Source organism: Biomphalaria glabrata, chromosome 3, assembly GCF_947242115.1.
Source record: "Biomphalaria glabrata chromosome 3, xgBioGlab47.1, whole genome shotgun sequence".
Taxonomy (NCBI): domain Eukaryota; kingdom Metazoa; phylum Mollusca; class Gastropoda; family Planorbidae; genus Biomphalaria; species Biomphalaria glabrata.
The window spans coordinates 41,211,366-41,238,732 of record NC_074713.1 but is presented as its reverse complement, the minus strand read 5'-3'; the positions used below and the strand labels follow the sequence as shown (position 1 = coordinate 41,238,732).

At 38.4% G+C, this 27,367-nt stretch overlaps 1 protein-coding gene across 1 annotated transcript in view; it reads right to left on the bottom strand.

The window, feature by feature from the left end:
• Window positions 1-4,480: 4,480 nt before the first annotated feature.
• Window positions 4,481-27,367, bottom strand: part of LOC129925382 (protein stum homolog) — a 55,776-nt gene continuing 32,889 nt past the window's right edge. The window contains exons 3-5 of the mRNA XM_056025108.1: window positions 11,541-11,714; window positions 10,433-10,444; window positions 4,481-8,897 (exon numbers count right to left, since the gene is read on the bottom strand). Of these exons, the coding sequence (XP_055881083.1) occupies window positions 8,833-8,897; window positions 10,433-10,444; window positions 11,541-11,714 (251 nt within the window). The 3' untranslated portion in view covers window positions 4,481-8,832. The remainder of the gene's footprint in view (window positions 8,898-10,432; window positions 10,445-11,540; window positions 11,715-27,367) is intronic.

The following is a 27,367-nucleotide window of genomic DNA, read 5'->3' as shown; positions in this document are numbered from 1 at the left end:
ATGTGATTAATGTGAGTAATGTTCAAACTGGTGGCCCTCAGCATCAATACATTGCTGAGTAGGAGGCAACATTGCTTCCGTACATCGTACCAAAGTGTCCACTGAGATTTAGCTGTTGCACCAGCCTTGGAATGTACACACGAAACTTGCCTTGCCTCAGAATGCGTAGCACACTACTAGCACTAACATCACTCTCACGTGCCGCTTGCCTTGACGATTTTTGAGGTGAACGCTGAAACAGTTCTAAGACAGCAGTTGTGGACTCACCACTTGTAGCTGTACGAGGTCGCCCTGATCGACCTTTATGCACATCACACACCGTTCCATGAATTTCCAATTTGTCTCGTAGACGTGTAATTGTGAACCTTGAAGGTAGTTCTGTACCAGACTCACGTCTCCACTGTCTTCGAACCGCAGCTACATTCCAGTACCACTTAATTATCTGCTTCCGCTCTTCAAAACTCAAACGCACGTCCGCCATGTTGCAGTTACTTCCTTGCCACTCCGGTACTGTGTGTGGTCCAGAACCATCTTGACATTTAATTTTCCAATTAGACATTAAGCTTTCCATGTCCAGAAATTTAGCATTATAGAACGGGAAATAAATTGTCTATGACAGTTCAAAGTGTGTATACATTTTTTGACGCACCTGTATATGCTGTGGTTTTGACCTGAAGAATGTGTTGGTAATGCAGAGCTTATGGTATGCGCAGAATTCAAGAAGTCTTTGTCCGTTCTCATTCATCCTTCCAAAAAGCCCCAAGGCAGTCTGGCCACTTGGCCAGGTAGTGTGGTATGCTCCTACTCTTGCATTGAAGTCGCCTAGAATGACCATGTGCTTTTTTGAGGAATAATCTCAATGGTTTCCTTTAGGTCTTCGTAAAACTTGTCTTTGTCCCTCTGAAGTGAACATAGTGTAGGGGCATAGGCACTAATTAGAGTGACTTTTCCAGATGTAGTCATCATACTAATGCTTAGTAGCCGCTCCGAGCCACCAACTGGAGGGACTATCATGGGAAGAAGACTGTTCTTGACAGCTAAGCCCACACCATGTATTCGAGTCTCATCCTGTGCTTTCCCTTTCCAAAAGAAAGTGTAATCAGCCTCGCGGAGCATGCCGTCTTCGGCCAGTCGGGTTTCTTGGAGAGCTGCAATGTCAATATATAGCCTTTTTAGCTCGTTGTTTATGGCTGCCATCTTTCTTGCATTGTCAACCTGCCGTAGGTCATCTGTGAGACCAGGATACATTGTCCTGACGTTCCATGTGGCCAGTCGCATGATAGGAATTTTCTTTTTCATTTTTCTTCTTTTGTTGCTTGGTGCAAGTTTCCAGCCTACTTGTCGTTTTAAACTAAGCTCTAAGCACCCATTAGAGCAGGCAGGCTGTGGCGGATCAGCACCTAACTGTCTGGGGACTGCTCAGGTTGAGGTGGGCGGTAGCTGATCAGTGAGGCGCGAAGACCTCTCCCACTGTCAGAGACAACCCGTGGCGTCCATACATTACGCCAATCAAGTTGGAGTTATAACCTGTAATTGTTGTCTCCCGTGTTGTTTTAACCGCTTTGCAGCAGCACCAGAGTTTTCTATCCGGGGCGCATTCCTGGGCCTTAGATAAAGAGGTCATGGGTGGCCCATGTGTCATGATCCCTTTAGGAGTATTTTATAGACAATAGAAGCTTATCCCCATTGACACCCCCTGGCCATGACAACCTTTGAAACCATAGAAGACTACGCTGGATTGGTCATGTCACTCGCATGACAGATGGTAAAAGGAGGTTAAAGAAGGCGCGATCGAGAACCTTCTGTTGTGTGGAGATTTTCATAGAGATAAGACGTATTTTAGTTTTGAGTTAGAACTTGTAGTGACAAGTTTTGTATTTTATTAGATCTAGTATTAATTCCAATATATTTTATTACTAAGCTTTGAAAGAAAATATTTATTTTGATACAGTTTACTACTGTAATTACTGTATATACAGTGATTCTTAGTTGATGAATTAAAGTTCTGTATTTGAATTAAAAGGATCTTCGTTTATTTAATCTCTAAGACAGCATTTATATCTAGAGATATACATCTACAGAATCCTCGGCATCACAGGTACTCTGACTTCAAACCCCCGCTGCCTTGCGGTACTAAGGCTTCAGGAGACAACCTAGAGGAGAAATCAGGAATGAAGCCCCTTAGGCGTTGGTAGTATCAACTATGAAATTCCCTCCGGCAGCTTCTGCGACTGAGTTGGTGCCAAATGTAACGCGATGCGTTCCTTTGGATCACATCAGCAAGGTCGGGAGAGGGATCACAGTTACAAGATATTAGCACCCCTGACGAATTTCGGCAAAGATCAACTAGGAATTCCACTAACAAGAGAGAAACTCACAAACTGTGACATCTTGCTCTTTAACTGTGACACCTGGTAATGTGCTCATTTACGGCTTACGTACTGTTAAAGTTGAGATTAGTGTGAGTTTATAGAGTTTAGTGTAAGGCAGTGAGGCATGAAATACGGCCTGTTTTTTTTTAGGCGAATCAACAATTATTATTTATTTTCTGCAATTCCTCTGTTTTGATCTAGCCGTATTTTTGTTTACCTCTGAGCACAGGGCATCGCTGCTGCATCATTTTATATCGTCTTTTGATATCAACGCAGGTACCATACTATTTAATTTGTGTGTGTGTTAATTAAATAGGAGATCTAAAGAAACCAAATAGTAGACTCTGAATGTAAGACTTCCATGAAAAGTTTGGACTAATCTAGACCTTAGCTCACATACAACTAGCAGGAAATGAGAAGGCTGACACACTCGCCAAGAGTGGGAGAACAAACTCACAAGTAAACTCTGCACTCTATCCAGAAGAAATGAAGAAATTAATTGTAGATAAAATAAATGAGAAATGGACGAGCTCTCAATCCAACTCACAAGAAAGATGACGCTTACTATAAGCTATCCCGACAAGACCAACGTCTAATCTTTCGACTCAGGACCGGACACAACAGAATGCGACAACACATGTTCCGGAAGCTCAAAATTGGAACCAGTGAAATCTGCCCATGTGGAGTATCACCAGAAAATGCCGACCACGTCCTCCAAAACTGCTCTCTCTACCAAGAGGCCCGTATAAGACATTGGCCCCAAATCACCCCAATAGAAAGAAAACTATATGGAGAGCTCCCTGATTTGGAAACTACTGCGCAGTTCATCTCATGTATTGGTCTAGTCATCTGAACACTCCAACATAACAATGAGAACGATGAAGAAGAAGAAATCTAGACCTTTTTTTGGTGGAACTTGTTTGATTTTCACGCTGTTTGCGGCTGCTTTTAAAAGGACATAACGTCAAACGGTATTATGAAATGAAACACATAAACAAAAATACGGTAGGATTAAAAGTTTCAGCTGCGAAGAAAAGATTGCTAAGAAAATATTTAGGCCTACTAAGAAGAAACAAGAAAATGAGTCAACGTTCACTGCACGCTGCAGAGCTGCTCACTTTTAATGATGTGCAATGAAGCCATTTTTCGACGGCGAATGCGTAACAAGTGTTTGCTTTTAATACTGAAAGAAATATGTAGAATGCAGTTGAAGCCGTTCAACTTTCTCGCATTACATGTAGTAGAAAGCTAGTGGTGAAAATCCGCATGAAAACTAAAAGATAGAGCAGCTGAGTAGGAAATACGTTTCTTTGGTCTCACAGTCATTATCTTCCCCTGTGGGTTCCAGTTCAGAGCCAATAGTTTCTCTTACTTTCGTTTTGTTTGGGCAATACATTGGCGTCTTTTTATTTCTTGCTCTCTTCGTGCTGCCATGTTTCCAGCAGACTTTAGCTGAGATTATGTTTGGCTATTTAGCACTCTCTAATTTCGTAAAACATTTGTTGGTAAGTGCCTGGAGCTTGTCTGGATTGCTATTTGGAACTCTCTATGTCTGCGCGAGACCCATCGGATCGTCTGCCAGTAGGTGATTGCCCACGTCACCTTCGCCTTGCGCCGCCACTGCGCTAGCGAAATATTTTTACAAGTTACAGATTTCTAAAACTTGGTTCAAAATGAACACGTGTTATATGCTGACAGAAGATCAAGATTGGCGCTTCTACTGTTCAGTAGTTCGAGGTTAACTTTTAAGATCTCCAACTGTCTCGATAGGAAGTCCACAAATGGACAGACCAGTACGATTTCTTGATGTTAACTTATCGTCAACCCAGGACTGAGGCCAAACAGCATTACAGTGAGATCGTAAGGAGTTTTGAGGACTATATATAATCTAAGATTATTCTTTACAAATTGTCTGGTTTTGCGATAAAGCTTAATGACAAAACGACTGTGTGTAATTTAATAAATATGATTTGTTTTATATTTGTATTATTGCATCACATTAGATTAGAAATTGGGTGAAGTTTACTGTGCATAAAAATTGTTAAAAACATGTGTCAAGAAACCAAACAAAAAGGTTTGATAAAAAAAAAAAAAACAAGATGACTCTGTCCAGTGGATACAGAAACATTTAATGGATGACCAAATGTAAGAGTACATACGAACCAATACAAAACTTTATTACATTCAGTGAACAGCACAAAAAAAAAACAACAAAATCCTATATCACAAAAATCCACAGAAATACCCAAAAGTAGTCCATGTGTCTCTTGTAATTAATAAATAATACAAAATGTCAAACAAGCGGCTAGGTTTAAATGATGAAACATTTTCCAACCAACAAAATATCGTCTTAATACTGATGATGTCATAACAACACTAGAAAATGGGAGAGAGTTGAAAATACTGAGACAAATGTGTTAACAAAAATAGTAATCTGTAAGAAATGAAATCTAAACTCATCTAAAGATAATACTCTAGCTACAACACATTGTCTAAGTCAAACACACGTCTATTCAACATTATGTGAGTCTACGCTCTGGATGGCGCTCGGACTGGAAAGAACCTGATAGCAAAGAAAGAAAAAGCGGGAGAGGGTGGGGGGGGGGGGTTCAAATTTTGGTCTGTAACTTCCTGTTCTTCCAACACACCCTAGTGACATTGTACATACACACCCTAGTGACACTGTCTGTAGGGGGGAAAGTAAAATGGTCTGGGTGAGGAAGTGTTTTATTGTTTAGCTCAAGTTTTTAGAGTTTAAGTTTGTTACAAAAACGTGAATGTGTGAGCCTGTGTATAAAATAAACTGAATAGTTCTGATATATATGCTACTGCCTTTTTCATGACTCATCTCAATGTAAACAACTTTAACTAAGCATACAACTCAATCAGAAAATTAAATAAATGAATTTGTGTTTGTCTTGTTTGAAGTTTAACTCGATAGAACTCGTTTTTTGTCATTCAATATTCCTTCCAAAAGTAAGACCTATGTCTTACCAAACACAAAGTGTTGATTTGTAAATAGACTTGCACAATGGATTGAAAACTCTTATGCGGGATCAAGTTTTATAATGGAGGTGCAACATGGATCGATTCCAGAATCGGAATCGCCTCCATAACCACTCTAAATACGGAGAAGAAGAAACAGGAATCTCAAACCTGAATCTTTGTCTTGGATATACATTGAACACACAATTTAGAGAGGAAACCAAATCATATGTATGACAATATCTCAGACTTAGTACTGGAAGCCTTGGAAGCCTACATGCCAGACTTATTACTGGAAGCCTACATACCAGATTTATTACTGGAAGCCTACGTCTCAGACTTAATATTGGCACTGATTTTAAATGTAAAAAACAATTGTCATTATAACAAAAAAATACAACAACAAAAAAATTCGAAGATGGGATACAAGGAACAATAAAAAGATCTTTTTTAAAGATCAGGTCTATTTAAACACATACTCTCCACCAAGGGCATAGACTTCACAGGAAGCCAGAAAGCAACATAGACCTAGATCTAGTTTGTAAGGAAGCCACTAACATTGAGAGATTCATAGGAAGACACAGATGACCACTAAGTCTATGAGTACTTTTTAAAAAGGCCACAAAGTATTATAGACTTATCATCTAGGCATCAAGACGGACTGAAAGACCATATCGATAAACTAAAGAAGCCATGGAGAAACAAGACACAAGTTCTTCAATGAGATAGACAACAACGAAAAAAAGATGGCTGTCTTAAGGTACACATACACGAGAGGAGCATGGGATTGGGGGAGAACAACAACAAAAAAAAGGTGAATGTCCTTTGGAGGGAAGCTCAGTGGATTGTGTTCGTAGCCTGTAGTGCTAATACGTTTTGCTAGCCTGTATTGCTAAAGCCTGTATTGCTAATACGTTTTGCTAGCCTGTATTGCTAAAGCCTGTATTGCTAATACGTTTTGCTAGCCTGTATTGCTAATACGTTTTGCTAGCCTGTATTGCTAATACGTTTTGCTAGCCTGTATTGCTAAAGCCTGTATTGCTAATCCGTTATGCTAGCCTGTATTGCTAGCCTGTATTGCTAATACGTTATGCTAGCCTGTATTGCTAATACGTTTTGCTAGCCTGTATTGCTAATACGTTATGCTAGCCTGTATTGCTAATCCGTTATGCTAGCCTGTATTGCTAATACGTTATGCTAGCCAGTATTATTAATCTATATTGCTGCTCGGCATTGCTAATCTGCATTGATGGTCTCTGTCTCTGGTTTGTATTGCTACATTGCTAGCCTATTCCAGAATGTAGCGTTACGTTGCTAGCCTATGCCAGAATGTATTGCTACGTTGCTAGACTATGCAAAAATGTATTGCTACGTTGACACTCTTCCATAATGACACATTCGTTAAAAAATATACATAGGGGTACACATAAGGCATGAAGACAGATTTATTTCCCTTTTCAAAGTCTGATGCTGTCACCAAAATAACAGTTTTCCCTGTTGCTGGGGTTATAGCGTATTGCTTAGCCTTAGGCTACTTCAACTTACAAAGAAGGCAATATTTAATCTAACAGTGCAGAAGATCTCGTCTAGTACTACACAAAACATAGACATTGAAATGTATAGGCTGGTGAATGGTCATCGCGACTATTTTTATTCACTCATTTCTATGCTGCCTTTTTCAATAAGTGATCTTCTTTAGCGATCTTAAAGGAGGAACAGATGTGCTCCTCGTAATTGTTATGAAGATCATCTCAGGCACCATTTTACCCGCACTGGCATAGAGAAGAGAAGCTGGCAGCAGGTGACCTCTGAAAGCTGGAGAGCGGCACACACATCAAGGGTGACCCAGCAACTCATTGAAGAACTACAGGGCAGAACTCTTGTCCTCAAGCTAGTCGAGAATCAAGCGACACAACAGAAACTGAACAGGACACAGCGCTATGACCCGACAGCCACAGGATGATTCGTCATTAATGCCACACAATAAGTCTACACGCTGCTGAACCATTATACTAGCTCCAATGGTAAGCGTGTCTTGTTTGTTGATATAACTGTCATGTTTGGGACCAAGTATGAAGAAGAACAAACATTTATTACAAAAACTTATCAGCCGTTCGTGACTGTCGTTACATTAAGTTGACCCTAGATACAGTAGAATAACTAGATATACTAGAGATAGAAGATAAAGCTGAACAAATAGTTCATCTTGTGGCCTACAGAGAATGAACACAGAACAAACATAACGGAGATGGAAATGATTCAAACTTTGAAAGTCCTTTTCATTTTATTTTCAAGAGTAGGTTTAAATGTTGGCGTCTATTCAAGTCTATTGGATTGCTCGTGATGGCTTTGTTAGAGAGCTAGCAATGACCCGGAAGTCAAAATGTAATCTACAACAACTTTATTGTTGACTTACGAGGCGCCCTAATGACCCGGATGTCTAGAAATCTTCAAAGGTGAAACGTCTGAAGGGAGTTAAACTGCACTGACACACATATATAGCAAATAAATGACCTAAATACAGAATCATTAACATAGAGAGAAATGTTTAGGGCTGAATATAACAAACATACACGTTACATTAAAACATTTAATAATAATAATAATAATAATAGCAATAATAATAATAATAATAATAATAATAATAGAATGTACAATTATTAACTAATCACAGTTCACCTTCACCAAACAAATAAATGTCTGCAACTTTAAGACAGAAACAAAATTGATAGTTCAGGGTTCATAATCATAATAGGAAACAAAAACAGAAAGAGAATTAATATACAAGAATTGTCAAGAGTGTATTCTTACAGCCAATACCATAATTTATTTTCTAGAGTCTCTGGTTTGCAATGGTTAAATATTTTTTAAAATCAAAATGAATAGTTACAAAAAAACAAAAAAGAGTAGATATACTGGCTGAGTACTTTAGAAAATATAGAAATCATTGACAACAATGTAGAAACAGTTTGAACTTTCACTATTGCTTGTAGGCCTACTGCTAATACTTCGCTAAAAGTATGCTATTGTATTTGTATTACATTAATTTAGGATCAAGTTTTAAACCAAATAAATAAATACTCATTGTGTCATAAAGAAAGTTCTGATGATTTGTTTCGGAATCTCCGTGAATTCTTAGTTTTTATTTGTGATCTTCAGATCTAGTTGGAAGCCTCCTTGTTTTTAAATTTCCCATTTGACAAGGGAAGACAAGCAGGTGTTGAATTCGACACATAAAATCTCCACTTTCTTTCCCATGTTATTCACACTCCATCTCATTCTGTTCTTCCTTTTCATTGATTTGTAGTTCTTTTATACATCTCTCTCGCTCTCTCTCTCTCTCACACATTTTCAACTCATTAAATACAAATTTGTATCAAGCCCAAAAGTTGATGCCAACTCTTGATTCCATTAAAAATAAGAGGTTTTAAAAAAAATGGCGAAGTCCATCCCATTCCAACGTAAGGAAAAGCTCTCACTCGACCACACTGCTCTGTCTTCTGACATAATAAGGTTTCACAGGCTCGTGGTCCGACTGATCTGTTGACACACACACAGAGAAAGAACATTACATTGAAAATAGGAATCATTATCAAAGAGTCAAGAAAAAAGGGTTAGCTTTTCAATTAAACACGTTCGCTTATTGACTTTTTTTTTTTGGAACCGTAGGAAGCAAGGGAAAAATACGGAGCTCGGTTTGTGTCATTTATTTTTTTTTTTAACATAAAGCATTTCCAGGTCAACACTTTATAACACAACTTTCGATGACTTTAAACGTCATCACGGACACCCATACTTCTATATAGTCATTAATTCATTTTAAAATATTCTTTTGTACATTATCAGCGCAGGGGGAATAAATCTGATCAGGTCAATAAGTGCTGACAAAGAGTACATCGGTACAGTGGCATGTTGATAATGAGAGGTTACTAAAGAGCAAAGTTGATTGTTATGGAGTGTGTGTTTTTATGGTGACGGTGAAAGAGGCTAGCGTTTGGTTGTGAATGATGCAACATAGGTGGCATCATGGGCGTAGCCAGGATTTTTTTTCGGGGGGGAGGGGTTTAAGGGGGATTTGTATGTATAGTATGTATGTGTGTGTTTACATGATCTTTATTACATTCAGACCCTTCATTCGTTCGGAAGAAGTTTATTAGGCCCTAGAATGTTTCTTCCTGGAGTTAGTGGAAAAATTGTAGATTCCCGCCATTGCCAGCAATGAGGTCTGGCGGAGCGCTTGGAGCTGCCAATCACTATTTCTGGTATTGAAAGTCAACAAAATGAATATTCTGAGGTATCTACAGTAAATTTTCATGCTATTAAAAGTTTTATTTCAAAAACCTAAAATGCTATTCTCACTGCCTTACTGGCGCCAAATTGTACTAAGATGTCATCGCAACTCTTTGCGTAATTCATTTTGTCGGAGAAAATGTCCCGCAAACCTCATGCGACGCTCTGTCACAACCTTACTAAGGGTTCGACTCCCAGTTCGGCATAGGATTTCCTTGACTTAGACCCGATCTCTATAACTGACTCCTAAAATCTGTCGTAGCCATCTTTGTTGAGCCACATTTAGTGTTTTTCAATTTCGGCAGATGACTATTCAATGCACTTTATTTATGCACTGGTAGAAATGTATAACCTCTCTTGAATACGCTCTTGGATTTAGGTGACTGTAGTTTGCTTTAGATTTTATATCGAAAAGGGAAGTTTTGTCGTCAAAATCACCTGTTGTGGATTTTAAACTAAAAAATCTCTGGAGTTGTTTTTTTCTTAATTCAAAACCCCATTTAGCTACGGTCTTAGAATTTGGTAACTGTAGTTTGCCTTATAATAATATTGAAGATAGAGGTTTTCCACCTCAAAACTCTCTGTAGTTGGATTTTAAACTCAAAAACCATCTGAAGGGGTTTTAAACTTTTAAGAAAAGCCATCTGTAGTAGAGGGGTTTAAACTCAAAACCCCCAATTGGCTTGGCTACGCTCAAATAATTTTAATGTGTAATTTGCTTTTTTATATTAAAGAGGTATTTTTTTAGCATCAAATCCCGCTGAAAGGGGGTTTAAACTCAAAACCCCTTTTAGCAACTCTCGTAGCATTTTGAGTGCGTAATTTGCATTTTTTATATTAAAGAGGTATTTTTTAGCTTCAAACCCTACTGAAGAGATGGGTTTAAACTCAAAACCCTCATAGAATTTTGAGTGTGTAATTTGCTTTTTTTATATTGAATAGGGGGTTATAAAATCAAAATCTTCTAACTGCAAAAAACCCTGGTAGGGGGGTTTAAACTCAAAACCCGCTGGTAGGTGTTTTAAACTCAAAACCCCCTGATAGGGGTTTTGAACTTAAACCCCCCTGGTAGGGGGTTTTAAACTCAAACACCCCATGTAGGGGTTTTAAACTCAAAACCCCCTGATAGGGGTTTTAAACTCACCCCCCCCTGGTAGGGGGTTTTAAATTATAAACCCCCTGGTCTGGGGTTTTAAACTCAAAACCCCTTAGCTGCGCTGGCGTAAGTGATGGTATAGTATTAAAATATCACCCAAAATAAACAAAATCAAAGCAAAAAATCAATTACTGAATTCCGATCCCGCAGGGGGGTTCATTTCGGGGGGGGGTGAACCCCAACCCCCCCCCCCCCCCGGCTACGCCCATGGACCGTGGCATTATCGTCATTTTGGTCTTAGTTAGGGGTGATGGCTCCTGAACGTAAGACTGAAAGGTTGTGTTATTGTAGTGAGTTAGATTTCGTTAAAGAATATAAGTCTAATACATTTATTTCATTTCACACTAAATTGTTTGTGTTTACATTATAAATCAAGTTCTATTTAGTTTGTTCCCAAAAGGAAGTTACTTCAAGTGATTTCAAGTTGTATTAGTTTAGATGGGTTACGTTCTGACAACGTTTTAGTTGTCTACCAGCAGTTTGGTGCTACAGGTCAATGACCGGTAACAACATTGATACAGTGGCAAGTTAATACAGCAATGGATTGATTAATAATGATAGTGTGATGATAGTGTGATGATAGAGTGATGATAGTGTGATGATAGATTTAAATGATATTTCAAAGACTACGTCTGTGTCTTAGCGCCTTAAGAAGACGAAACAAAGTTTTGGAGCTGACCTACATATAGAGCTAGCTATGAATGACGTGTTAAAAATGTCCGTGTCCAGATACTTACTTGATATCTGTAAGAAGTTCATGCCCCAGATAATGGACCAGACCCAGCCGACAATCAGGACGAAGGAAAGCATCTGTAAGATGGCTGACAATAAATTAAGTCCGAACGCCTTGGCTGGGCTCCCCAATTTCGTCTTGCATCCACACAGACACGCCCATGACGTGAAGAATGTGCCTTTCAAAAAACAAAAAAAAAAGGAAGTGATAAAATGGCAGAGTTTGGGTTTAGCAGTAATCAGTAACTAACTTTTTAAAATCTTTTTGTTTTTGATGTTTTATATAATGTCAGAATGATCTGAAGGGAACAAAAAGAATTTAAAGGGTTAACTAACACCAGGGCAGGTCTTAAGTCACTGCAACCTATGCGACCGCAGTGGGCCCGCTCTTTTTTAGGCCCTGCGCTAATTCTAGGTGTAAATTATTAAATTAAACCAATATAATTTGTTATTAAAGGGTTACAGCGGCCTCCTGATTTTCCAGAAGCTCCTGGAAATCTCCTGAAATTGCAAAATATACGAAAAAGTCATGGAAATCTTCTGAAATTATTAAAATCTTTTGAAAACTCATTCAAATCTCCATAAAAAATAACAAAATTTTCATTTTGGGGTGTAATTCAATATAGAAAACCTCAATCGTACTCGCGATTAACAAAAAAAAAAAACAAAGCAGGTTTTGTCAGCTTTCATTTAATACAAATGTAATAAGAAGGTGAATTTCAACCAAAACAAGAAGTTCCAATACTTAATTTACTTTTATAGTCACTGGCATATAAATCTAGATCTAAATCTATCTCAACCTCTTAAAAAAAACAATCGCAAGCGATATTTTGCTAGTCGATAATAAATCTGAAAGGCAGATCTGAATGTTTATCGGCTTTTTGTTGGAAAACTATCATCTACTATAGATGGTGCTAAAGTCAATTGAAACATGTATTTATACTTAGTAAAGAACGAATAAAATGCAAAGACGAATTTATTTTCTGATGCAAAATCTAAATTTTCACTAATTATCCTTATCCCTACCCAGACTGGGCCCCGCGCAATCCGTTTCGGATAGGGCCCCGCAATCTGTAGGACCGGCCCTGAATAACACATACACACACATGTTGTTGTGCGGGAGAGAAGTACTCATACATAACAATGCTTGGTCGCGTGAATTGCACTTCGAATGGACGTCAAGAGGGTCTCGAGTTCGAACCTCTACACAGAAACCCAAAGCCGTCCTGCAGGAGATTTGGACGTCAAGATCTGAAGGAACGTCCGAAACTTATTTTAAACTAAGCACAATGACGTAATGATGTATTTAGGATATGATGAGGACTCACACGAATTGAATTTAAATCTTGTTTTAAAAATAGTTTATATTCATGGCATACCACTAACCCCAAACTAAAACCGAAAAGTTAAAAAAAATCAAAGTAAGGTTGCCCTTTCAGACCTTGAGATTTATAGGACAGATGCTGGAAAGGTAATCTGTTTCTGTTGCCCACGGTTAACGAGGGTGCCATGTGGCCAGAACAATGACCGACCACTTTTACCTTTCCCCAACTAATGTTAGGTACCCAGTACAGTTAGCTGGACTTCGAGGCGTCCTAAAAATCCCGAAATTCAAAATCCCAGTCGAACCCGAAAACCCCGGAAGCCAAGCGTTTTACTACTTACCCACGAAGCTACGAAATAAGTAGCTAAAATCAACTAAAACCAAGATAAAACCAAGTTAAATCCAAGCTAAAACCAAGTTAAATCCAAGCTAAAATCAAGCTAAAACCAACTAAAAAGCAAGCTAAAACCAAGTTAAATCCAAGCTAAAACAAACTAAAACCAAGCTAAAACCAAGTTAAATCCAAGCTAAAACCAAGTTAAATCCAAGCTAAAACCAAGTTAAAACCAAGCTAAAACCAAGTTAAAACCAAGCTAAAAACAAGCTAAAACCAAGTTAAAACCAAGCTAAACTAAAACCAAGTTAAAACCAAGCTAAAACCAAGTTAAAACCAAGCTAAAAACAAGCTAAAACCAAGCTAAAAACAAGCTAAAACCAAGTTAAAACCAAGCTAAAAACAAGCCAAAACCAAGTTAAAATCAAGTTAAAAACAAGCTAAAACCAAGTTAAAATCAAGTTAAAAACAAGTTAAAACGAAGTTAAAATCAAGCTACAACTAAACTAACTTCAAGCTCAATAAAAAGGAAGCTACAAGCAAACTATGGTCAAACTAAAACCAAGGTAAGATCAAGTTACTACTTAATAAGTAGAAGTCTGGAAAACCCCGTTTCGCAAAGATATGATGTTAGAAATGGAAGAAGGTGCAATACAGTCTCAGACAGAACCAGATATCAATGCAAACACTTGTTATGCCACATCATTTGATAGACAGTAACAATAAGTAACAAAGGTATAGTGTGAAGTTATGTCTGACTCAGTTGCTTGCAATATTTATCCTCGAGAGACTATTGATGTAAAATAAAATATTTCTGATGGTTTTAGACGACCCCTGGCAAATCGTCATGCGGCCCCCAAAGGCACCGCGACGCACAGCTTGAGAACCATTGTTTTGAGCCATTGAGTGAAAGACTTCTTCTATATTGAAACTATTTTGGGCTACACATGGAAGAGTCTAGAAAATCTGATTCTGTAGAGAGCTAAAGAATACACAAAATGTATTCTATGCCTTTTTAAAGGCAGAGCTTATCAATACTTTCCATAAGTAGTATACTGAATACAACCGAATCTAGCTGTTCATAGCTGTTCATAGCTTCTCCACCATATATGAACATTTCTAATTGTTTCATAAAATTACACGGAGATGACTTCAACTCCATCCAACACACACACAATTTTCCAAGCACGCTTCGTTAGGAAGCAGCATTACACAAAAAAATAGGTCAACAGGTGTGTAAAGTGTGTCATAGAAAGCACACAAGATAACAAAGTAAGTATACTATCTTTATCTTTTCCTTATTATAAGCATCTCGGAGCCACCTCCCATCTCTTTGAGGTTTGACGCTGTTCGCCAATTGTCAGAATTTTGTGCTTCGTCCCACCATTGCTATCCGGTTCAGGATTTACGTTGGTAAAAAAAAGCTTTTAGTAACTCACTAAGTTTGTCTGTCTGGCAAAAGGTTTGTACACATTATTTCTCCCAAACCCAATCTCGGATCAAGCTGAGATTTCGCACATTTCTTTTGTCTGACAACACAAGAATCATAAAAAATTAAATAAACCAATTAGTTAATTAACTATTTGTAATTAATTATTATGTTTGGTATCAAATGAAGGAAAGAAAAAGTACTGATGTGGTGGCATAAGTTGAATTAGTCCCCTTTAAACTATTAAAAAAAGAAACCATTACAAGATATCCTTTCTCCCCAACCCCTAACCCAACTGGTCCAGACAAGTGAGGGAAGCAGTGCCTAGTGAGAAAGCTAAAAGCATGATATTGCGCTAAACAAAAAAAAATTTGGTACAAATATTTCTAATCGCACAGATTCCTTCTTGTTAGTCTAGATCTATTTTACATTGAAACACAAGCCTGAACTAATTGGATACAATTACAATAAATATAAACTTTTGTTTGTAATTTTTTAAAAAGTATTTTTATGTTATTCTTGTTTTTAAAGTATTTATCATTTCTTTAGCCTCAAAAGGGGAAATTGTGAGTTATGTCACTTGTGATTGTTGATGTCAACTAAATCTAAATGGGAGGTAGGCTAGGTTATACATACGTCCTTAACAAATTACGACAGACGTAAGCGTATAAATCTAACTGTACGTAGATCAGTACTAATGACCCGATGATGTAAAGGCCATCTGTTTCTGTGGCCCACGGTTAACGAGGGTTTCATGTGGCCAGCACAAAGACTAGCCACCTTTACTTTTCCCCAACTATTGACAAGTACTCATTACAGCTGGCTGGACTCAGAGGTTCTCTAAGGATCCCGAAATTAAAAAGCCCAGTCTTCACCAGGATTCGAACCTGGTAACCATCAGTTCGGAAGTCAAGTCTTTACCATTCAGCCACCGCGTCTCCATATTAATACATGTAAATGAAAATTTAGACAACAAAATATTTTTTTATAAGCGATTTGTCCATGCCATTGTGCATCGCTCTAAGTATTGGATGTCTGGGTTTTTCTTGTTGTTATGCACTGAAAAAACCTCCGTAGCGATAACATAAAAATCTTGAAAGAGCTCCGACACGATAACGGAACAAATATTATTCAGCACACATTTTGTTCCCTTTAAGTAACGTCTAGCCAGTCAACATTAGTTATTCCACGCGCGTGCTGACATTCTGCCTTCACGCGCAGAACTGGCAGGGAGTCGTCCATTTATGACGTCCACTCTTATGTGGACGCTGGTAAGGGAGGTTGAGAAAGGGTAAAGCCCAACGTCTAAAAAAAAATAAAAAGAATGTATCAGTAGATGTAAATTCAAGAATAGTTTTGTTAACACATTATCGAAACAAATCACAATAAAATGACTGAGAGATCCACTACCATAGCCATGCATTCAACTGAATGTCTAGAGATGGCATGACGCATTAAGGCATTTTTTTTAATTTTTCTAACGAAGAATATTAATATATATAATTGGAAAATATGTAGTTCTAAGTCCATCGACCTTTTTTTAAAGTTCGCCGCACCTGTGATCACCAATTTTTACCATCCACTCTATCTAACCAATCTTTGTTTGCAAGCACCATCCACTCTATCTAACCAATCTTTGTTTGCAAGCACCATCCACTCTATCCAACCAATCTTTGTTTGCAAGCACCATCCACTCTATCCAACCAATCTTTGTTTTCAAGCACCATCCACTCTATCCAACCAATCTTTGTTTGCAAGCACTATCCACTCTATCCAACCAATCTTTGTTTGCAAGCACCATCCTCTCTATCTAACCAATCTTTGTTTGCAAGCACCATCCACTCTATCCAACCAATCTTTGTTTGCAAGCACCATCCACTCTATCCAACCAAACTTTGTTTGCAAGCACCATCCTCTCTATCTAACCAATCTTTGTTTGCAAGCACCATCCATTCTATCCAACCAATCTTTGTTTGCAAGCACCATCCATTCTATCCAACCAATCTTTGTTTGCAAGCACCATCCACTCTATCCAACCAATCTTTGTTTGCCAACATCATCCACTCTATCCAACCAATCTTTGTTTGCCACCTTCATCCACTCTATCCAACCAATCTTTGTTTGCCAACATCATCCACTCTATCCAACCAATCTTTGTTTGCCACCTTCATCCACTCTATCCAACCAATCTTTGTTTGCCACCTTCATCCACTCTATCCAACCAATCTTTGTTTGCAAGCACCATCCTCTCTATCTAACTAATCTTTGTTTGCAAGCACCATCCTCTCTATCTAACCAATCTTTGTTTGCAAGCACCATCCACTCTATCTAACCAATCTTTGTTTGCAACCACCATCCTCTCTATCTAACCAATCTTTGTTTGCAAGCACCATCCACTCTATCCAACCAATCTTTGTTTGCCACCTTCATCCACTCTATCTAACTAATCTTTGTTTGCAAACACCATCCATTCTATCCAACCAATCTTTGTTTGCAAGCACCATCCTATCTATCTAACCAATCTTTGTTAGCAAGCACCATCCATTCTATCTAACCAATCTTTGTTTGCAAGCACCATCCACTCTATCCAACCAATCTTTGTTTGCAAGCACCATCCTCTCTATCTAACCAATCTATGTTTGCAAGCACCATCCACTCTATCCAACCAATCTTTGTTTGCCACCTTCATCCACTCTATCTAACTAATCTTTGTTTGCAAGCACCATCCATTCTATCCAACCAATCTTTGTTTGCCACCATCATAAACTCTATCCAACCAATCTTTGTTTGCCACCATCATAAACTCTATCCAACCAATCTTTGTTTGCCACCTTCATCCACTCTATCTAACTAATCTTTGTTTGCAAGCACCATCCACTCTATCCAACCAATCTTTGTTTGCAAGCACCATCCTCTCTATCTAACCAATCTTTGTTTGCAAGCACCATCCACTCTATCCAACCAATCTTTGTTTGCAAGCACCATCCTCTCTATCTAACCAATCTATGTTTGCAAGCACCATCCACTCTATCCAACCAATCTTTGTTTGCCACCTTCATCCACTCTATCTAACTAATCTTTGTTTGCAAGCACCATCCATTCTATCCAACCAATCTTCGTTTGCAAGCACCATCCTCTCTATCTAACTAATCTTTGTTAGCAAGCACCATCCATTCTATCTAACCAATCTTTGTTTGCAAGCACCATCCACTCTATCCAACCAATCTTTGTTTGCAAGCACCATCCTCTCTATCTAACCAATCTATGTTTGCAAGCACCATCCACTCTATCCAACCAATCTTTGTTTGCCACCTTCATCCACTCTATCTAACTAATCTTTGTTTGCAAGCACCATCCATTCTATCCAACCAATCTTTGTTTGCCACCTTCATCCATTCTATCCAACCAATCTTTGTTTGCCACCATCATAAACTCTATCCAACCAATCTTTGTTTGCCAACATCCTCCACTCTATCCAACCAATCTTTGTTTGCCACCATCATAAACTCTATCCAACCAATCTTTGTTTGCAAGCACCATCCACTCTATCCAACCAATCTTTGTTTGCCACCATCATAAACTCTATCCAACCAATCTTTGTTTGCCACCATCATAAACTCTATCCAACCAATCTTTGTTTGCCACCATCATAAACTCTATCCAACCAATCTTTATTTGCCACCTTCATCCACTCTATCCAACCAATCTTTGTTTGCCACCATCATAAACTATATCCAACCAATCTTTGTTTGCCAACATCATCCACTCTATCCAACCAATCTTTGTTTGCCACCATCATAAACTCTATCCAACCAATCTTTGTTTGCCACCATCATAAACTCTATCCAACCAATCTTTGTTTGCCACCATCATAAACTCTATCCAACCAATCTTTGTTTGCCACCATCATAAACTCTATCCAACCAATCTTTGTTTGCCACCATCATAAACTCTATCCAACCAATCTTTGTTTGCCACCATCATAAACTCTATCCAACCAATCTTTGTTTGCCACCATCATAAACTCTATCCAACCAATCTTTGTTTGCCACCATCATAAACTCTATCCAACCAATCTTTGTTTGCCACCATCATAAACTCTATCCAACCAATCTTTGTTTGCAAGCACCATCCACTCTATCCAACCAATCTTTGTTTGCAAGCACCATCCACTCTATCCAACCAATCATTTATGTTAGCCGTCATGTTTTTCGTTTTATTATTTGCAGATGTCTGATCCTAGAGCACGACACATGAGTTGTGTTCTTCCATTAGGGTCTGATTTATATGACCTTGACATAGCCTTCCTGTACATAAGGACATGCTGACATCTGTTGAGCAGTAAAGTCATGTTGTCATTAAACCAGATAATGTCCGATTAGTCTTGGACAATATTGAATTCGATGTCCCCCTGTTTTAGACATGTTTCACCTGGTGGGCTGTCATAAATAGTCTGCAAGACTGAGTAGTGGTCCCACTAACGGAATATGAAGACGAGGGATTCTCACTTCGTTTAGGATGTGACCCAACCCAATAACGGACACATACACTGTGGAACTTTCAGACATGACTAGGGGTGAAGAACTTCCGGTCCACGACAGACTGCTGAGAGAGACCCTGTGGCCAAAGGGCTAACGGGAATGTAAAAAGTTTCCTTTATTGCCTTGTTGGAAAGTCTACACGGTCAATGTGTAACAATGTCACATATAGTAACATTGATTTTAAACTTATTTCACTATTTTATTTCTTACATCAGTAGAAAATAAAAGACACAAATAAATAATAAATATATTCAAATACAATCATCACTTTAAATTAGGATTCCAATTTCAGATCTTACGATCAGTTGTTACAACGCGCATTTACACATACCTACACACACACACAATTCATAAATACAGACACCCATACACTCACTAACTAAACCTACTACACTAATCTTTTACAACGTAGACACATTTTGTTTATGTCCAGAAGAGAGAGAGAGGGGGGAGGGGGCGGTCAGGTTTACGTGCACACATGTGGACAGAAGAAAGGGTCGGGTTAAAAGAGATAGACGTCATAAATGGATAAGCTCCTGCGTCATTTCAAATATAATCTATTACTCGGGAACACTCCACAGAAGTACAGTCCCCTGACGACCGTCCGCAAAGTCAAACCCAAGCATCAGGCCTTGCTAAAAAAAACCAGACCCCCACCAGCCTCCTTCCCCCGGGTTGTTGGGACACCACACAAGTAATGGAGGCAGTGACAAATGGCGACTGTTGTGGGCTGTGACCAGATGTTCTGGACAAAAATATTTTTTTTCTTCCTAACACCCGTCCACCCCTCCACTTACACCCCTAGCTCACTGGACTGGCTAATAGTCCAGCGAACCAAAGCGAAGTATTTCTGTTGCACTCTTGGGTCTAACAAGTCTCTTAACTTGTGATGACCTATTTATTTATAGCTACTACTTTAAACAAAAACAATACTTCTAATGGAATTTTTTTTTACAATACCTCTATTCAAGTCACACTTTCGGGTAGGCGATATCTGTGTGGGTGGACGCGATTCTCGAAAACAGCTCTATTTTCTTAGAAATTTGAAAGTTAGTGTATATCTTTGGGAAAAGAATTACTAGTTTGTTGGCCGCACTAGGAAAACTTCTAGCTTGACCCGTATAAATTGAAAAGTATAGAAATAAATTATTTGGTTAGAGGGGGGGGGGGGGAATGGGGCCGGGTTAAACATGTTCCTTTTTTTTAGAGTAACATTCATTAGTTATTAGGAGCAAAATAAGCGCTCTATAAGTTTTAGAAAGCAGGTATTGTCTTTTTTTTTTATATACTTTTATATGCAAGAAAACAACTATTAGTATATTAGGACTATAATTATATACTTTTATCTGGTCTGAAGCTAGTCGATCAATTTTTGTGAACGGATACATGTGAGAGGAATCACGTGAGAGGAGCCATGTGAAAGGAGCCATGTGAGAGGAGTCACGTGAGAGGAGCCATGTGAGAGGAGCCACGTGAGAGGAGCCATGTGAGAGGAGTCACGTGGGAGGAGCCATGTAAGAGGAGCCATGTGAGAGGAGTTATGTGAGAGGAGCCATGGCTCTGGTATCACGCATGAAGCTCCACGAAACTTAGTAGTACAAAAGTTCTTTAAAAACAATAACCAACTACGCGAAATAATATTACTGATTAAAGCAACACAACTTCAACACCCCCCCCCTCATTAAAAAAATACTAAAATATGGGGCAGGTGGCGGAGTTGGGCGGAGCTTGGCTCGAGAGATTGATGGTCTGTTCTCAACAGTTGGGTAATTATTTCTTGACTCATAGAAGCAGAAACTGTACTAGTGTACTAGTATCATGAGACTGAATTCTAGCTGTTAGATCTAAGCGAATCAAATTTGTATCATTTCATAAGATCAAGAAAAAGAAAAATGAACATTTGTACTGAGTATCTAATACATACAAACAAACAAACAAACAAACAAACAAACAAAACGTATTCTGTATTATAGGTCAGTGTTTTCACTCCATATTGAGAATTTGTTTTTTAAAATCTGAAAATAATAATATAAAACAAGGTTACAAAGACAGTTTGTGTGAACACACAAACTTAATTCGGCCCCCGAAGTGTTCCATCTAGAGACAGACAGACAGATCTAGACATTGGTAGAGGATAGAACATAGATCTATTAGTCTGTAAAAAAAAATACTTAAAAAAATAATCAAAAAATGCATATCTATTTTTACAGGATGTGACTCACAAAACAAATGTAGAAATATTTATTAATTTAAAAAAAAATTCATCTGGGTTTCGAACCCAGAACCTGCTGCGTGTAGGGCAGATTTTATAACCACTACCCTACAGAAAAACATATTGAAATGTACAAAAGAACTTGGTTTTAAATGATGCCGTCAGCTATGTTCAAGACATTGCAGATTTCTTTGACTTGTTTTTTTTTTTGGTTTAGTTCTTGAGAGATGGGCAGGTCTTGACTCCAAAACATGAGAGCACAGTTTCTAGGATACACAAACAATTTTACTCTACACGATTGCGAAAAGTTAAATGGCACTTTGATGAGCCTGTCACTAATTACAGTGAAAAGTCAAGATTCAAGAGAAGACTTCCAAATAATCAACGTATTTTACCGAGCTATTGATGTCATTGTTTCTTAATTACTTGATCAAGTTTATGGGCATAAAATATTGGCAACATGTTTGAGTCGTTAATGCAAAGTTTCATTTCAAGTGCAAACGACATTTATACGATGTCACCATTCTTTTAATCTCATCTAACCAAGATGATACTGTTAGCGAATAGTGTTCTGAGATGCAGTCCTTCAAAGAAGCCTTCCCTAAAGACGTATCAAGTCTGTGTTCAATACAAGACATGGGCGTAGCCAGGATTTTTTTCGGGAGGGGGGGTTTGGGGGGTGGATTCCCCCCCCCCGACCCCACCCCCCCGCGAAAATTTTTTTAATATGTATTTATGTGTGTGTGTGTACATAATCTTTATTGCATTCTGACCCTTCATTCTTTCGGTAGACGTTTATTGTGCCCTAGAATATGTTCTTCCATGAGTTAGTGGAAAAATTGTAGATTCCTTGCCATTATTAGCAAAGGGGTCTGGGGGAGCGCTAGGAGCTCCCCCAGCGCGGGGCGAAGCCCCGCCGCCAAGCACTATTTCTGATATTGAAAACCAACAAAATGCATATTCTGAGGTATCTACAGTGCATTTTCCTGCTATTAAAAGCCCCGCCGCCAAGCACTATTTCTGATATTGAAAACCAACAAAATGCATATTCTGAGGTATCTACAGTGCATTTTCCTGCTATTAAAAAGTTTTATTTCAAATACCTAATGTACTATTATTACTGACTTAGACCCTCCAGCGACGTTTGGCGCATTTGCCGTCAAGCTGTTTCCATAAAATTGTAGATTCCCAGCCATTACTAGCAGTGTGGTCTGGGGGAGCGCTAGGAGCTCCCTTAGCGCGGGGCGAAGCCCCGCCGCCAAGCACTATTTCTGGTCTTGAAAGCCATCAAAATGCATGTTCTGAGGTATCTACAGTGCATTTTCCTGCTATTAAAAAGTTTTATTTCAAAAACCTAATGTGCTATTCTTACTGACTTAGACCCTACCGCGCCGTTCGGAGCATTTGACGTCAAGCTGTTTCCATAAAAATCTGTCACTGGTAATGTCTGAAGCCTCTTCCCACCTGCCATGAGGACCTCAATGAATAAGTGGCATCAAGTTGTACTAGGATATCATTGCAACTCTTCTTATGCGTAATTCATTTTGTCGGAGAAGATGTCCCGCAAACCTCATGCGTCGCTCTCTCACAATCTTACTAAAGGGTCGACTCCCAGTTCGGCATAGGATTTCCTTGATTTAAACCCGATCTCTATAACTGACTCCTAAAATCTGTCTTAGCCATCTTTGTTGAGCCACATTTAGTGTTTTTCAATTTCGGCAGATGACTATTCACTGCAGTTTATTAAGGGAGCCCTGCCACTGGTAAAAATGTGTAACCTCTCTTGAATACGCTCTTGGAATTAAGTGACTGTAGTTTGCTTTAGATTTTATATCGAAAAGAGAAGTTTTATCGTCAAAATTATCTGTTGGGGGTTTCCAACTCAAAATGCTCTGTAGGGGGATCTTAAACTCAAAACCATCTGAAGGGGTTTTAAACTTTAAACAAACGCCATCTGTAGAAGAGGGGTTTAAACTCAAAACCCCCGATTGGATTGGCTACGCTCAAATAATTTTAGTGTGTAATTTGCTTTTTTTTTCTAATGAAGAGGTATTTTTTAGCATTAAACCAATCTGAATGGGGGTTTAAACTCAAATTCTTTTGGCAACGCTCATAGCATTTTGAGTTCGTAATTTGCTTTTTTCTTACACTGAAGATGTATTTTTTAGCCTCAAACCCCTCTGGCGGAGGGGTTAAACTCAAAACTCCTTTGGCTGCGCTCATAGATTTTAGAGTGAGTAATTTGTTTTAATTTATATTGAAAAGGTACTTTTTAGCTTCAAACTCCACTGGAGGGGAGTTTAAACTCAAAACCCCTTTGACTACACTCATAACATTTTGAGTGTATAATTTGCTTTGTTTATTTATTGAAGAGGTATTTTTCACCTTCAAACCCCATTTAGCTACGCTCATAACATTTTGAGTGCGTAATTAGCTTTTTTTTATATTGAAGAGGGGGTTTATCGTAAATTTTGGAGGGGGGTTTAAAATCAAAATCTCCCTTAACTGCGCTCTTGGAATTAGAGGATTTTCGTTTGCATTTTTTTGTGTTTTGTTTTATACAAGAGGGGGAGTTAACTGCAAAAACCCCAAGTAGGGAGTTTAAAACTCAAAACCCCTAGTAGGGGGTTTTAAACTCAAAACCCCATTGGTTGTGCTGGGGCAAGTGATGGTTTAGTATTAAAATCTCACCTAAAATAAACAAAATCAAAGCAAAAAATCATTCACTAAATTCCGATCCCCCCCCAAGGGGGGGGGATTTCATTTCGGGGGGGGGGGGGGGGGTTGAACCCCAAACCCCTCCCCCCTGGCTACGCCCATGATACAAGATATGGCTGTTTTTTTTTATATAGACAACTAAATGTTATCATAAAGTTTTCCAAAAACATTGTAACACCATGCATGCTCTCACTTTGCCTGGGTCAGCGTGTTCAGCAGAGCGGTCATTCTCCAAGTTTCGATGGTTAAAAAAAATATTTAACAATTTCTATGACACAGAGCAGGTTGGCTTCACTTGATGTTTGTTTTTCTTCAATTGGGCTAGAAACAGCCAAACGTTAAGAATTAGATGCCATTGTTTCATCCTTCTTGCTCTGTAGAAAGCCAGAAATTATTTTTTAAATTAATGTTAGCTCGTTTTACTGTTAAATAATGGCCATAGAACTAGATAATAATTTGTATCATAGTCTCTAATAGTTTTAAAAGTAGAATGGGGGAAAAAATTCATGAAAAGTGTCTTAGTTCATTTGAAACACCTTTGAATCGTTTCATTCAGAAGTTATACAAACACTGACACGATCCCTTGTACAGAGTCCCTAGGTAAAAAAAAAGCTCCTCTACGTGCATTGGAATGTCTTTAGATCAATGTACCGATACATTCAGATGACTCAATAATTTTGTCATACACTGAATTCGTCTTATTGGGGGAGAGGGGCCCGCCAAGAAGCTCTTGAACCAGAGCCCACGGGTACCTTGCTACGCCACTGATATATATATATATATATATTGGTGGAAATGTGTGTGATAAAGAACTCTTCTGATTGGCGGAAATGTGTGTGATAAAGAACTCTTCTGATTGGCGGAAATGTGTGTGATAAAGAACTCTTCTGATTGGCGGAAATGTGTGTGATAAAGAACTCTTCTGATTGGCGGAAATGTGTGTGATAAAGAACTCTTCTGATTGGCGGAAATGTGTGTGATAAAGAACTCTTCTGATTGGCGGAAATGTGTGTGATAAAGAACTCTTCTGATTGGCGGAAATGTGTGTGATAAAGAACTCTTCTGATTGGCGGAAATGTGTGTGATAAAGAACTCTTCTGATTGGTGGACATGTGTGTGATAGAGTTTCTGGTAAGATAAAACTAGCGAGGTGAAGAAACTCAGAACTAATTCAAAACTAGCGAGGTGAAGAAACTCAGAACTAATTCAAAACTAGCGAGGTGAAGAAACTCGGAACTAATTCAAAACTAGCGAGGTGAAGAAACTCGGAACTAATTCAAAACTAGCGAGGTGAAGAAACTCGGAACTAATTCAAAACTAGCGAGGTGAAGAAACTCGGAACTAATTCAAAACTAGCGAGGTGAAGAAACTCAGAACTAATTTAAAACTAGCGAGGTGAAGAAACTCAGAACTAATTCAAAACTAGCGAGGTGAAGAAACTCGGAACTAATTTAAAACTAGCGAGGTGAAGAAACTCGGAACTAATTCAAAACTAGCGAGGTGAAGAAACTCGGAACTAATTCAAAACTAGCGAGGTGAAGAAACTCAGAACTAATTCAAAACTAGCGAGGTGAAGAAACTCAGAACTAATTCAAAACTAGCGAGGTGAAGAAACTCAGAACTAATTCAAAACTAGCGAGGTGAAGAAACTCAGAACTAATTCAAAACTAGCGAGGTGAAGAAACTCGGAACTAATTCAAAACTAGCGAGGTGAAGAAACTCGGAACTAATTCAAAACTAGCGAGGTGAAGAAACTCGGAACTAATTCAAAACTAGTGAGGTGAAGAAACTCGGAACTAATTCAAAACTAGCAAGGTGAAGAAACTCGGAACTAATTCAAAACTAGCGAGGTGAAGAAACTCGGAACTAATTCAAAACTAGTGAGGTGAAGAAACTCGGAACTAATTCAAAACTAGCGAGGTGAAGAAACTCGGAACTAATTCAAAACTAGCGAGGTGAAGAAACTCGGAACTAATTCAAAACTAGCGAGGTGAAGAAACTCGGAACTAATTCAAAACTAGTGAGGTGAAGAAACTCGGAACTAATTCAAAACTAGCAAGGTGAAGAAACTCGGAACTAATTCAAAACTAGCGAGGTGAAGAAACTCGGAACTAATTCAAAACTAGTGAGGTGAAGAAACTCGGAACTAATTCAAAACTAGCGAGGTGAAGAAACTCGGAACTAATTCAAAACTAGATTTTTGTTTTTAGTTCGAACCTTTCAATGCAATCGGTTTTTCAAAATGAAGATTGGACCCCACGCCGTGCACAGAACCTGAGAGTGTGTGCACGACAAATGAAGTTGAAATCATCGGAAAAAATATTCAAAAGAAAATGTCAGGGTGTAAACAAGTTAATTGTTTGTATCTTATACATTACAGACATTCCTTACAGACAGAAACGTTTAGTACGCCCTGCGAGTAGTAATGTGTAGCTAGTACATAATACTTTGAAACTAAGTCGTGGGTTTTCCTGGCTGATTCAGGCAACTTTTTTATGCTCTCATCATCTTTAATGGAAACTTGGACATAAAGACTACTTATACGATTTTGTCCTAGCATATGGAAAAAGACATTTTCTGACTAAAAAATATGTTTAGTTTGTATTCGTTTTAAGATAATTGTGTCACTAAGCCTCAAACCCAGTTTGTAGGAGGCAAAGCAATCAAAACAATAGCCAGTTTGTAGGAGGCAAAGCAATCAAAACAATAGCCAGTTTGTAGGAGGCAAAGCAATCAAAACAATAGCCAGTTTGTAGGTGGCAAAGCAATCAAAACAATAGCCAGTTTGTAGGTGGCAAAGCAATCAAAACAATAGCCAGTTTGTAGGAGGCAAAGCAATCAAAACAATAGCCAGTTTGTAGGAGGCAAAGCAATCAAAACAATAGCCAGTATGCAGAAGACAACTATTTTGACAAGATACGCGTGAAACCAGACCGAGAGCTCAAAGTAAAATAGTTTCGTATGTTTCATATAGGCCGCACGAACGCTATAGTCCTTTCAAAACCAATATTGAATCCAGATCTAGAACTAGTTATCTAGCCAAATTTAAATTTCTTTCTTTTTTTTTTTTTTTTTTTACTTTGAAAAATTATAACGGTCAAATAGAGTTTCCCCTGTGTGACCAACGAGCTAGTAATTCTTTTCTCAGCAATATACATTTATTGTTTGTTTATAGTTTCCAGGTTCCACGAATGTTTGACTCGAACAGATGTATTGTAAAAAAAAAATGTTAATTTAAATGTGCATAAAATATGCAGACTTCGTTTTTAAAAAC